This window comes from Protopterus annectens, chromosome 5.part0, assembly GCF_019279795.1.
Source record: "Protopterus annectens isolate FY-2018-M chromosome 5.part0, PAN1.0, whole genome shotgun sequence".
NCBI lineage: Eukaryota > Metazoa > Chordata > Ceratodontiformes > Protopteridae > Protopterus > Protopterus annectens.
The window spans coordinates 1,328,766,279-1,328,781,591 of NC_056735.1; the positions used below are offsets into that span (position 1 = coordinate 1,328,766,279).

The following is a 15,313-nucleotide window of genomic DNA, read 5'->3' on the forward strand; positions in this document are numbered from 1 at the left end:
GTGAGTGAGTGAGTGAGTGAGTGAATAAGTGAGTGGCTGGCTTCTGCCAGTCTAACCTACCTGTAAAGGGGGGAGCTCTGACACCTAGTGGGAGCAGTGAATAAAAAAAAGGCTTACAATAGTCCTAAAGGAGATAGATTGTGTTACGTGGTATTTACGAAAAGTATATTTTCTGCAATGGAGAACATGCACAGTATTGTTTAGATCTGCAAAGGACCCAGGCATGTAGCACTATAGCACAGCATATATTAAAACTGATGTCTGATGTCAGATCGTAGGGCAGTGATATTTAGCTCAGCAAGCTGCAGCCTGGAACACTTAGCAAGGTCTTTCAGCGCATAAATACATTAGCATTACATCTTCGTACTTTCCCATCTTGTCACATCTGTACAATACAGTGGTAAAGAAATCTTCTTCTTCACCCACTTCTTGCCATATTACTGGCAAGAGTATACAAAACCTTGACTCTATCTGCCTCCACTACTCCTGCCTGCATTAGCAGTATAGAACATACCCCATCCTTTTTTCCTCCTCATCATAACACTGGACTCCCCCACCCTTCAACCTATTTAGGCACCAATCCTATACCATGTACTACCTCTAACCCTATAATTAATAATCCCCTACTCAACGAGATGTCATACAAACCCCATTCTCATTTCAGCCCATACCCACAAACACCATAAAGAAACTGCTACAAAAACTAAAACCCTGCTCCACCACACTACCTCAAACGGGCTGCCAGCTCAATCGCCTGCCCAGTCAGTATCCTTATAAATAGGTCTTTATCTGAATCAGAGGTACCAACCACATGGAAACAATCTCACATCACCGTCATCCACAAAGGCAGCAACTCTATTGAACTAATCAATTTCCATCTTATATCCATCTTATCAGCCATATCTAAAATTTTCAAGAAAGGTATCCATCAGCAGATAATGCAATACCTATTGCAAAACAATCTTTTAACCCAAATCCAACATGGTTTCTGACTCAGCCACAGAATATCTACAGCCCTATTATCCTTTACAGACACAGTGAACAAGGCCAGAGATGCAGGATGTTATACATCCTCAGTATTCCCTCACCTCATTAAGACCTTTAACATGGTCTCTCACCCCATACTACTGAACACAATGTTTAACTTAGGCTTCCTCACATAACACAGAAAAATGGTTTCAGAGCTACCTCAAGGATCATGAACAAGCAGTGAAATGGTCCAATGAACTCTCACCCTTTCTCCACAACCCTACTAGAGTCCCTTAAGGCTCTATCCTCAGACCCCTACTATTCAACATTTTCACAAGCAGTGTGCACACTACCTCTCACCCAAGAACCATCATTCAATACGCTGATGATTCCACCATAATCTGTACTGCTCTATCACTACCAAAACAGCTTTCAAAAACTCAACAGTCCTTTACTGCAGTCAAATCCTGGCTAAAAAATGCCAAACTCTTTCTTAATCCAAAGAAGACTAAAATAGTACTCTTCCACCCTAAAAACTCCTCTCCTGTCAGCAGTCATTTCAACATCTTTGCATATGACAACACTGCCATAGAAATAGTACAGGAAACCAAACTTCTAGGAGTAATCATTGACAATAAACTTTCATTTGACTACCATATACAGCAAAATATAAAGAAAACTCATCAAAAACTCGGACTCTTATATAGAAACAAACATTTCTTAACTACAGCAACCAAAGTTTTGCTAGAAAAAAACGTTTTACTTCCCATCTGTCTTTATGGTGCCCCTATCCTTACTAATTTACAAACTTCTACCCTAAGCAAAATGGAACAGTGCTACAAAAATGTAGCTAAATTTATCACAAACACTACATATCACAGACATCATTGTAAAGGGCTACTAGAACTAAACTGGCTTGAACTTCCCAACCAACTTGCCTTTATTCTGCTATCCACTTTGTACAACCTTATTTTCAAGCCTACTGCCTGCCGTGCACCAGCCAACTTAGTTACACCTTATACATCAAATAGATCCCTTTATTACACCATATACCACCTGTTAACAGCAAAAATAGTGTAGGAGTGCAAATATCCCTATCAAGACAACATAACAAATGAGTCACAAATTGAAAGCCCTTATCATAATTATTTTTAGGGAATTAAGCTTTATAACTCTATGTACTACTAGTTAAAGAAAAAGTGTAGGACTGCAAAGTATTTTACCAATATGGAAGCCCTAAAACATTTGCCACTGCAACAAAAGACACCAGACAGAAGCAAAGTGTCCCTCTAATGAATGAATGACTTAGAAAGCTATTAGAAATTTCCCTCAGCAAAACATCATGTGTGTTTGTGTGTGACAGTGAAGTGTATTAAAGCATTCAAAGTTGTTAAAATGCTTAACAAAGTTGTCTTCTTCCCAAATTCAGAGTAATTGCAGTATTTCTTGCAGTACAATAGTGTAAACAAGGTGCTTATGGCAGCTGCTTACATAACTCTTTACAGGCTATTTTCCATTCCAGAAGGACAGTTTGACTCAGTGCACAGCATAAGAGTTGTGCATACAAACGAAGGCTGGACGGTCAGAATAATAGGAGTGCTGCTGGGGAGAGGAGTCCTGTCAGGCAGGAAAATCACTCACAGGCACAAAAAGCCACTCCTGCGTAGTGCTAATAATACAGTACACTATGTCCTTAAAAGAAAATAAGTCACACTGCATCTATGGCCACAGTTTCTCCCTGTATAACAGCATAGTGTATCACTGTCTTCCGTGCAACTTAATGTAGTAATGTCATGAATCAACTGAACAAATAATATAGCAAGGTAGGATTTGATTTTAATTTAATTCTTTACTTTTCAGTGGGGTAATTATCTGAACCTTTTCTGCTATGGCCCAGGCCACAAGGGCAAGGCAGTACACACACACACACACACATATATATATATATATATATATATATATATATATATATATATATATATATATATATATATATATAAATGTGGCTTGTATGCATACTGTCGAATGTCCATTTGGTTGACAAATGCTGAGGCAGTTCTTTATGTCAAATGTATGGATACCCAAATGGTCAAAATGTCGAGGTATGTTTTGTCAGTCAAGACAGGTGAGTGAAATTTGGAGGAGGTGAGAGTGTTTGTGAATGTATTAGAATATTAGGGTTAGCATCAGGGATAGGTGTGGGGACTTTATGTATGTTTTTGTGCAAGTGTGTGTATCTTAGGGTTAGGGTTGTGATTAGGTAAGGGGATAGATGTTGTGTTCATAGTGTGTGTTTGTGCATGTTTATGTGTCTGAGTGTGTCTTGTGCACCAGCAGTGTTACATGTCATATTTTTTTTTAAACAAGGTGTAAGGTTAGGGTTGTGGGAAAGGCCCAGGATAGGATTAGCACCCATTACTAAGGTAGTGCGGGGGGGGGGGGGCTAAGCTGAAATGAGACTGTGTGTATCAGTGCTGTGCCTCAATTACCAGTTAGACAGATGGATGGACAGATAGACAGGTAGACAGAGATAGATAGATAGATAGATAGATAGATAGATAGATAGATAGATAGATAGACAGACAGACAGATAGATAGATAGATAGATAGATAGATAGATAGATAGATAGATAGATAGTTTTTGTTTTCTAGAGAAATAGCAATATTGGTATTTTATACTGTGCACAAATCCCTGCATAAAGTCAAATGTATTCATAAATGCCCAATGTCTGTTTATAGGTGAGAGGCTAATATGGGAGACAATGCAGGAGGGGATGCTCTGATAAATTTCTCTTTTTATTTCTCCTATGGGTATTTTTCAGAAGACAGCATGCATGCTGATTACAGCTATTGTTTTTCATCTCTCAAGGGTTGCCATTATAAATTTAAAACTCTGCTTCATAAAATAAATGCAGGATAATTCTAAAGTCTAACAGAATTAATTATCCAAATTGAATTTTATAGGCAAACCTAAAGTATCAAACACAGAAGGCCCTAAGCTAAGTCTGTTTCATTTCCTGTTACACTCAGGAGAGCAAAATGCAATGCCATATGTGTTTCTTATAATTTTATAAGTCAAATATTACTTAAAATGAAACTATATTAAAAAAATGCCAACTAAGATATTTTCACAAACACAACAAAAAACTCCAACTATGGTGAAAGAACAGGCTGAAACAAACTGCTTAGCACTTTTGTTCAGTTTAATTACTAGAACTTCTTTAGAAAACAAAGAACTTCTAGTAATTAAACTGAACAAAAGCACTAAGCAGTTTGTTTCAGCCTGTTCTTTCACTATAGTTCAAGAGCTTTTTGCTGTGTTCTAATGAAACCATATTTTGAAGAATAAATGGGATATTGCATTTTCTGTGCTAGTGAACGTTACAAATTGTCTGAATGCATCTTTTGCAAATATTTGTTTGCAATGGTCTCTTTACAAAGATAAGCAATGTACACGGTATAAGTATCCAAATTCTGTTTACATAACATTTTATGCATTGGTAAATGTATGATTGGAATATGATTGCACCCAAATTGCTAGCATTTTTCAGAAAATACAAAAACAGATCATGTTTCTTGTCCTGCAGATGTAGACGAATGCTCCAATGGCAACAACACCTGTTCAGTTCTAGCCAGCTGCACTAACACAATAGGTAGCTACAGCTGTAAATGTTTCAGCGGCCTGAATGACCCGAGTCCATCAAATCCTGGAAGAAACTGTTCAGGTATGTATTATACATGCAGATAGATTTTTATATTCTTGTATATAATGTTGCAATTATAAATTTAAATAAAATAAGTAATGAAGTCATTAACATCAGTCTTTGATTATCAGGTCTGTTTTAATTTCTCACTGACATAGTTAAGAGTTTGCTTTCACTCTTCCCTCTAGCATTTAATATTAATTCCATAGACAATAACACAACATTGACTGAAAAATTCTGTAACGCACTGTCACACAAAGAGACTGTCTTCACAAGCTTTTGTCAGCAGGTTTTGTAACACTGTTTTTCATGTTGTGCTTCTTTGCTAATTTGTTTACTTAGTTACACGTTGAATGATGTGCATTGACATGGTCACATGGTACAGTATGCAACAGTGTATAACTTAAAAAGAAATTGATTTATTTTGTGCAATAAGATGTTTTAGAATTTAAATTTTAAAAGAAACTGCCACATTGGTCATGACGTACGCATACAATTACATAACTGGATCATTACAGGAGTTCTGTTTTTTTCTTACACCTGTTATTAAAGGATTTTTTTCCAGTAGTCGTACAGTCTAGAAACATGCACTTTATTAGGATGGGGTACGGAGAGAAGGTGACACTTGTTAGAGATGAAGTTGCATTTTAGAAGCTGGGATACAGTTCAAAATTCTGTCTACATCCTTGGTTGTCTCAATCTAAAAAATCGACCATGTATCCCTCAAATTAATGGCATACTTACCTCAGTTACTTTATGTCATATTTATTTCTTTTGATGTTTCCTAATCATCCCATACTGGGTGAATTGTACACATACACACACACACACACACACACACACACACACACACACACACACACACACACACACACACAAATAAATGCAAACACAAAGCAGTACTTACATGTTTCCTTTCTCCATATTCTCATACTCTTGAGAGTGAAAAGTAGAGATTTTAGAGGTAGAAGCAGAAGGGTGATAAAAAGCAAAAGTAAACTGCCAAATTAGCTTTGTAGCTAAATAACGTTACACTAAGTTTTTGATTTTATAGTATTATAGATAAAAACAAAGGCCTCAAAACTCATAAGTGAAAACTTCTGTTAGTAACATAAACAAGCAATAAAAGTTAAAAGTGTCTTGAATGGCACAGGGCTTCATCTCTGAGTGGGTACATGGTGCTATTGAATATGTTTTAATGATATTCTCTGGATCATTTGACTTACTGTAATGTTCAAAAGTGACAAACACTAAACTGCCAAATCAAAAATCTTTATAAGGACAAATGGTTTAATGATTTTACAAACAGTTATAGATGAAATTAAAAAATACACATTTCTTAGATTCTGTTGAATATGTTATTTGTGAAAACTGTTGCTTGGTGCTTGATATTTATTTTGAGTATATGTATATGTTTGACTGGCAGTGTGCAGTGTTTTATTATTGTTCTAGCAATAATGCATCTTCATCAAGGCCCCTGTCTAAAGCAATGTTTTCCATACTACTTTATTTTGGTCTTTGATCTATGCAAGCAAATAATGCCTTGGCTTTAACCATGCTCTTTGACTAGTTAAGGGAAATGAAATATAAATGTGACCTGTTTAACCTGGTATGGCTGCAAATGTTTACTTGTATACTGAGTTCAAGTTTCTTTGTTTTGCAGACCCAGTTGCATGTTTCAAAGCAAGCAATGACCTTTGTGCAGCAAACATCAGTTGCCTCTTATCAAAAAATGCCATATGTGCACGTAAGTTTTCAATAACAGCTTATTTGTTGTCCTTCAGTATATTTATGTAAATAACTATTACTAGCAATTGGTACTGTAAGAGGAAAAATATGTTCTCCAAGATATCTATTGGAAATTAGTTGATATTACACACAGATGGTGTGAGACAAAATTATATCTGATATTGTTAATCCTCGTTCATTCCTTACGTATGGGTATTGGTTCCAAGCTCGGAACCAAGCCGTCCATTTTCCAAGCTCGCTTCAGCTTCAAACTCTTGAGCTAAACTCTTACCCACAATTCCCCTCTCCCTGTTACCTCAGATTTCATTTGCCGCGTTGCCATCCGGTCGTGTCAAGCTACTTCTCTTGAGCAAAGTACAGTCAATTGTTGTTTAATTGCTTTACAAATTACTTTTCTGTCAGAAAAGTTGATATTTTATTGTCTCTTGCCCTATCGCATCTAGCGTTCATAATTTCCTCAGGTTTTTTTCTGTCCTTTGCTTACCCTTTTTACCGTCAGGTAATTTCTCCTTACCATCATTGGTAATCCCTTTCCTTTTCTTCTTCATACCTTCGGGTACTCTCTTGTACCATTGTTAGTACTTTTTTATTTGTTAATATGGCAGATAAAAGGGGTAGTCCAGGGTTTAAGCAGTGTTCTGATTGTGGACACAAACTGCCTACTTCTGATGCACACTCTTTATGTGTTTATTGTTTGGGAGCTTCCCATTTATCTGTTGAACCACCTTGTACTATATGTGAAAACATTTCTAATAGAACTTTGTTAGAAAGGATAAACAAGCTGATACTGAAGACACTTCCAAAATCTCCCTTTTCAGAGGCTATGTCTGGGTCAGAGGTCTCAACCCCTCCTAAAGCCCATAAGAAAATGGATGTTTCTACTAAGGCTAAATCCTTGCCTTCATCCCTGGCTGGGGACTGTCACCAATCAAAATCTAGAAAGGCTAAAATTTTGGCTCCGGAGCTCTCTCAGTCAGCCCCAGTGCTTTCGGTGCCCAGACCTTCGGCTCCATTAGAGCATCCTGCAGCCTTCTACATATCGGCACTGAGGGGCTCCTCGGTTCAGACCTTTACCACTGTATTGGCACTGACCATTCAGTCGGCGCAGACCTTGACCACGTCGGCTCTGAGAGCTTCCTCGGAACCAAGGCCTTTATTACTGACTCCAGTTTTGTCAGTTCGAGTTCCAGCACCCACAACAACTTCGGCACCGATTCCTGTTTCAGTGCAGACAATGACATCGGCACCAATGACTTCTTCGGTGCAGGCTACAGTAGTTCAGTCTTTCTCGGCACCGTTGTCCTCAGTGCAATCAGATGAGATGGGCACCAAGTCTGCCTCTTTTATGGACAGGCCTGTTTCTCCCTCTGTCTCTGTGAGGTCCACTAGAAGTCTTTCTGAACATGATGTGTTGCGTCTTGTGGACCAGGCATTCTTGGCCAGAGGTATTCCATCCCCCAGGATCTATCCTTCCTTGAGAGGTGATCACCCATCTCCAAAGACACCTTCTTATTCTCCTCCTTCATTGCCTTTGCAGTCCATGGATATAGTACCATCTTCCCCTTCTGCGGTTCCCTTTATGGATCTCACTAAGGAACCGCAATTGCCTTCATAGCAAGAACGTTTTGCTCTGACCCAGGATGTCAGCTGTGATATGCATAGCTTGCTTCTCCGCAGCCATCCAGGGACTCCGAGTCGGCAGGCTGAGCCACTTAGGGGAGGAGTGCCCCCTGTCCTTGACATACACTCCTCTCCGGGTGGACCAGCCTTCCAACTGATGGAGAAGGCTTTCGCTGCTGCTGGTGATACTGGACTGTCTATACCTCCGCCCTCCTCTGGTAAACTGGTTTCACAAGTCACACCTAGCGGACTCTAGGTGCAAGGGCCTCATTTTGATGAGGGGGAAGGATCCCCTTGGTCACCCTCTGAGGTATCCTTTGGCAATATCCTTGAAATCCTGAAACAGAGAGGTGACTGGCAGCCCTCTAATCTGACCCCTGAGGAATCTGTGTTCCTGCAGGGTTTTCGCGCCCGGCCCCCTACCTCCTGGGTTACTCCACCTGCCGATGGACGTGTCAAATTCATCATGCAACGTGCTTGGAAGGCCCCTGATACTGTTGAAGCTATTCCCCGGAGGCCAGATAAGATCTTGTCCCCTCCTGCTTCAGATCCCCATTGGTCCAAAGGTCTTCTTGTAGATGCTTTGGTGGTGGTGACTGCAACAAAATAGGATCTGGCAGAAGAAGAAAGCCAGACTGTCCATCCACCTAACAGAAAGTCCCATGCCCTGGACAGAATAGGGAAGTGCACTTTTGCTTCAGCGACCTTTGCTATCAGCTCCCTGAATTATATTGCACATTTTACCAGGCTTCAAAGGGATCTGGTTTCTAAGCTCTCTGAAACCTTGGCTGGTGTAATGTCTGATGAGATCTGTGACAAAGTGGCCTCTCAGCTGGCCACCATTGAGTCTATATCTAACTCCTCTATGCGATTGATATCTCATGCATCAGAAGGAGCAGCTAGAGTGGTGGGTTCAGCTGCAGTCTTGAGACGACATGCCTGGATGCGCTTGTGCAACTTCATGGAACATTTTAAGTCTTCCTTTCTTAATGCCCCCATTGAGCCCTCCTCGTTATTTGGGCCCAAAGTTAAAAGCACACTGGCCAGATGTGAACAAGATGGTAAGACCCTTTCTTCTGCAGGTGTCCGTTATTCTTCCCCTCAACGTGCTTTCTCCCAAAACCAAAAGAGTGGGAAGATATGGTTCAAGAAATCTCAGGGTCCTTTCCGTGACACACAGGCCGAGTTGTCCCCCAGAGGCAGAGGGGGAAACTCACAGGGAAGACGCTCCTTTTGGGGCATAGGGGGACTGCATAACCAGGGTTCCAGGGATTCTTTCCCTGGCCATTCCTACCAGCGCTCCTGAAGAGCCACCCAACTCCTTTCCTCTGGAGGTGTTTGGGGGATATTTCTCCTTGTACCCTTCTGCCTGGCTAACCATCATCACCGATTCTTGGGTACAAAGGATCATAACCAGAGGTTATCATATCCCCTTCGATCTTTGTCCCGTCCCTTCAAAAAATCTTCCCGACGTTCCACCCAGTCAAAGGAAAGAAGTAGCACTATTGATAGAAAAGCTGCTAAGAAAAAGAGTCATCCAAATAGTCCCTCCAGACCAGATAGTATCTGGATTCTACTCAAAACTATTTTTGGTGCCAAAGGAAACTGGGGACTGGAGACCAATTTTGGATCTCAGTGTATTGAACAAGTTTGTGAGAGTACAGAAATTCTGGATGGTCACTATACAGTCTATCCTCCCACTTTTGGAAAAAGATGATTGGATGTGCTCTGTAGATCTTCATGATGCATACTACCACATAAAGGTGGACAGTCCATCAAGAAGATTTCTGCGCTTCTGTGCGGGAGCCAGTCACTACCAGTTCAAAGTACTGCCCTTCAGACTTTCTACAGCCCCCAGAGTGCTCACAAAGTGCATGGCAGTTGTCACAGCTCACTTGCGTCTTCAAGGATTCTAGGTGTTTCCGTACATAGACAACTGGCTCATTTCCGCCCCCACCAGACATCTACTGGAAAAAAGCCCTGGCATACTCTCTCCTTGCTGCTCAAAGGCTAGGCATAACCATAAAGTGGCAGAAATCCAATCTTACCCCATCTCAGTCAACAGAATTCATAGGGGTTATCTTGGACACAAAAAACTGCAGAGCTGCTATTCCAGAGCACAGAATTTTAAGGATAAAGCAACAACTAATTCCAATTCTTTCAAAAGAAAAATCCACGGCTCACTCGGTTTTACAGCTGTTGAGTTCCATGGCAGCCTCCATCACCATTGTTCCCCTAGCCAGGTTTCACATGAGGCTTCTACAATGACTACTGCGCAGCCAATGGTATCCTTTTTAGCATCCTCTTTCAGCCATGATTCGAGTAACCCACAGGTGCAAACAGGATTTAAATTGGTGGATGACATACAATCTCTCTCAATGGTCTTGCCCCTTTTCCCCCAAGCAACGCACAGATGCCTCCCTGATGGGGTGGGGGGCTATATCAGGGACAGACAGTCCAAGGCACTTGGTCCCAACTGGAGACCCATCTGCATATAAATGTTCTAAAGTTGAGGGTGGTGCTTCTGGCGTTGCAAGCATTCCATCCCCTGCTGCCGTCTGGGACAATTGTGATTCAATTAGACAACTTGGCGGTGGTCTGGTACATCAATAAGCAAGTTGGAACCAAATCTTACCCCCTTTGTCGAGAGGCCATGAGGATATCAATGGGTGATGGCTACCAACCGTTTTCTTCTAGCAAGGCATATTCCTGGGAGTTCCATCATGATAGCAGACAGACTCAACAGGTGCATTCTGCAACCTCATGAGTGGTCCCTGAATCCCTTGATAGTGGCGGAGATCTTCCACCGCTGGGGCCGTCCTTGCTGAAGCCTCTTTGCATCCCCGGCCAACTACAAATGCAACAACTACTTCACCCTGATTCTCCCTCTGGGACAGTCACCCAGGGACGCTCTAGTTCACGATTGGCCCTCGGGCCTTCTCTACGCATTTCTGCCCTTTCCTCTCATTCCCCAGTTTCTGAAGAAAGCCAGATGGTTGAAGAGCAAGGTAATCCTCATAACACCATATTGCCCATGACAGATCTGGCTCACATTCCTTTGGCCTCACCTACTAGATCGACCATGGATCCTCCATCCAATCCTGGAGTTGATCTCACACCCACAGAACCTGATTCATCTCAACCTGAACAGCCTGAAGCTAACGGCTTGGCTACTCCAATTCCCTTGATTGCCAGGCAGAATGATCTTTCTTTACCAGTACGTGATATTCTCATTGCCTCTCATAAGCCTTCCACTAGAATTACTTATCTGAGCAAGTGGAAAATATTTACCTGTTGGCTGAAAGATAAACAAGTAGACCCCTTTTCAGCACCAGTGTCGATAATACTAGACTATCTGGCCGACCTGTTTCAATTGGGTCTATCTGCCGCTACCATTAGAGTTCACTTGGATGCAATTTCTAATTCTCATGAAGGTGTCCAAGATTCCTCTCTTATGTCCCATAAATTGTGCAAGACCTTCATAATAGGTGTGAATCATCTGAAGCCACCTTTTAGAGAACCTATTCAACCAATGGATTCATCATTAGATCTACAAGCTCTGACAATGGCACCTTTTGAACCAGCCTCTTCTTGCGACCTCAAGTATTTGTCAAGGAAAACCTTGTTTTTGGTCGCTATTACTTCTGCCAGAAGTATTTCTGAACTTCAAGTTTTATGTATCAAGAGACCATACTTAATTTTTCATAGAGATAGAGTGTCTCTGAGAACTAATCCATCATTTCTGCCTAAAGTGATCTCTGAAATGTCCATTAATCAAGCCATTGAATTACCAGTTTTCTTTCCCAACCATTCAAACAGAGGAGAGTATTGCCTACATACCCTTGATATACACAGGCAAATCCATTTTTACCTAAAGAGGACTAAACCCTTTCGTAAATCTGACCAGTTATTTTTGGCCTTTTCTGGACCTAGATTAGGATCTGCTGTTGCTAAGGTCACATTAGCTAGATGGTTGAAGGACTGTGTGACCTTTATTTACACACAACGTAATTATCTCGTTGCCTACTACCATGAAAGCTCATTCAACAAAGTCAGTGGCAACTTCTGCTGCCTTCCATGCCAGAGCTTCTTTACATGACATCTGTGCAGCTGCAACTTGGGCTACACCTCATACCTTCATCAATCATTACAAATTAGATTTGGCCTCCAGGGGAAGAGCATCTTTCGGTTCTATGGTGCTCAGGAATGTCCTTCCATGAGAGCCTCCCAGGAATAGAGGTAGCTGGGGACTCTGTCCCATGTGTAAGGAATGAACGAGGATTAGCAATATCAGATAAAGAAGTTATGTCTTACCATAACATTCCATCTGTATTGTTGATCCTCGTTCAGTCATTGCGACCCTCTCTCCTTCCCCCTCCTGTGGTTTCTAGTGGATATCACCATCCAGTTCTCTTAGGCTATTTGACCAGAGGTAGCCTCTACCTTCTTTAACTTGCAAACTCAATCTGAGGTAACAGGGAGAGGGGAATTGTGGGTAAGAGTTTAGCTTGAGAGTTTGAAGCTGACGCGAGCTTGGAAAATGGCCGGCTCGGTTCCGAGCTCGGAACCGATACCCATACGTAATGACTGAATGAGGATCAACAATACAGATGGAACATTATGTTAAGACATAACTTTTTCTTCTTAAAGATTCACACAGAAAAGAAAAGAGAAAACAAGTGCATCAGTGCATCATTTAAGTCAAGGTACAGGTACACATGTTAACTTACCTGTTTGTCTCTCTCTCTCTCTCTCTCTTTTTCTCTGATACACACACACACACACACACACACACACACACACACACACACACACACACACACACACACACACACACACACACATGACTGCATAAATGCATCATTTCAGTCTAGGGGCAGGTACAAAGTAACTCACCCTAATCTCTCTTTATCTCTCTCTCTCTCTCTCTCTCTCTCTCTCTCTCTCTCTGTGTCTCTCTCTCTCTCCTCTCTGTCTCACACACACACACACACACACACACACACACACACACACACACACACACACACACACACACAAACATGCACTCAATAAAAAGAGGGAAAGAGTGCATCAGTGCATCAAGTCAATATGCAGGTACAAAGTAGCTCACCTTTCTTTCTCTCTCTCTTTCTCACACACCCAAACACACACACACACACACACACACACACACACACACACACACACACACACACACACACACAAACACGCACTCAATAAAAAGAGGGAAAGAGTGCATCAGTGCATCAAGTCAATATGCAGGTACAAAGTAGCTCACCTTTCTTTCTCTCTCTCTTTCTCACACACACACACACACACACACACACACACACACACACACACACACACACACACACACACACACACACACACACAGTAAAAAGAAGAAAGGAAGAAAGTGGATCAACACAACACCTAACTTAGAGGTCTGATGAAATGCTATAATACTTAGATGCCTTGGAGGCAAGGCCTGGTAAAGCTTAGCATCAAAAAAATGCATTTTTCAGCTAAAGACTCACCAGGCCTCAAGATCATCTGGTTTAGTATTAAGTTAGTGAAGAAGGTGAAAATCAAGAACTTATATCACTTACGTTAGACATGTGGCTGCTTTCATCAATCTTGTTAAACCATCATGTAAAATATGGTTGCATTTCAAAGTAAACACCTGGTTAGGGCTGAAATCATCAGCAAATGCTCAAGGCAAGAGAGACTATCAAAGTATTATCAGCAGTAGAAACGAGTAATAGTAAGGGAAATGTGTCGCTGGTACTTATGGAGGTAATGTGTAGCTGTATGCCATGCTTATTACCTCAGCGAAAACAATGTACAGTTATCCACTATCTACTGCTATCAGAAGGGGCTGTCTTGTTGCTTTCATAAAATTATTTGGTATGGGTCCTGTTGGTTGTCATCACCACCCATCATAATAGCAACACAAAAAATAACTGAACATTGTTTCTCTTTCAGGTAAACAGGCCTTTAAATGTACTGTTAAATTAGCCAACATGACCTTCAACATCTCTTATTATGACCCAAGCAGCCAGGCAACTCAAGATTTGTCCCGACACTTCTTAAATGAGGTAAGCTAATTTTGACTGTCATGCTGCAATATCTCTAGCTTAAGTCTTCTGACTTTCTTTCACTATAGCATGAGTCGTGAGTGGAGGAACAGATAGCAATGGACATGAGAAGGTACAGGGACCAATTAGTGAAAGCCGTGGAAACTGTCGTGCTAATGCCACAGCTCCTTTCAGAAATGAAGAAAAATAAATTGCTATAAATATTTAAGACTGGCTACTATAGTATTCAGGGTACAGGGTAGAAAGGATAGCTGATACTTTAGCAGAAGAACTAAGTTCAATTCCCCAAACAGAGGTACTTACTGATTTCTCTTTGCCAACTTGCACTTGTTATCCTTTGTTTATCCCCTTCTCTGCACAATAGTCGACATGCATGCCTGTTTTGTTTACAACACCTGCTTTCCCTTTCAAGATTTTTGCATCCCTGAGATTCAGAAAACACAGGTAATTGGCTTTCTATTGTAATTCCAAGACTCAAAAGTCTGTGCTCCAGAATTATGAAAAAAAGTCTGAAAATACAGGAGAACAGCAAGTGTTGAACATCACTGTCCTCCTTTAAGGGTTTTTTTTTTTTTCAGCAGGGAAAGCCCTTCTGAAAAACCCACACGTCCAAAACATTTATATATCACCTCCAAGATCACCATACCTTGGAGAAAAGGGAATTTTGTGTGAAACAGCAAGCTTATATTTGGCATATGTGAGTCCATACTTTTAGTCATTCAGTCTCCATCTCATGAGTCATGGAATATCAAACAGTTACCCAAATAACTGGTTTAACTAAAAAGGGAAGCAGATTCAAGGGACAAGGAACAGAAGTGTTAAAGCCTCCTCTTTACTATTTATTGTGTTGAGTTTTGAGCACTGTCACGGCACTTGATGGTTTAATTGAACACTACCTTTAAGTTTATTTATTTCTCTTTTTTATTGTGTCATGTATATGCATTTTTACAAAACTCATACTGCAGGCCTGCAGAGATATAAAAGACTTGAGGTATAAGACCACAAATATCCTTTTGTTGTGAGGTATGGATGATGTATCATCCTGCTATAAGGTCTTAGGCTTAATTTCCTGGCAGATCTTACTAGCTCTTATGATTTCCTTTCCCGGGCAGATACCTCAGTATGGGAATTAACTAAAAAAACACAAGTATCAGATGTCAAGAAACTGAAGGTTACAAATTTTACAAA

At 40.9% G+C, this 15,313-nt stretch overlaps 1 protein-coding gene across 1 annotated transcript in view; it reads left to right on the top strand.

Annotated features, from left to right (window-relative positions):
• LOC122802362 (mucin-16-like) overlaps positions 1-15,313 on the top strand; it is a 158,781-nt gene that overhangs the window by 128,468 nt on the left and 15,000 nt on the right. Inside the window, exons 8-10 of the mRNA XM_044071997.1 lie at positions 4,557-4,694; positions 6,337-6,420; positions 14,013-14,125. Coding sequence (XP_043927932.1) covers positions 4,557-4,694; positions 6,337-6,420; positions 14,013-14,125 — 335 coding nt within the window. The remainder of the gene's footprint in view (positions 1-4,556; positions 4,695-6,336; positions 6,421-14,012; positions 14,126-15,313) is intronic.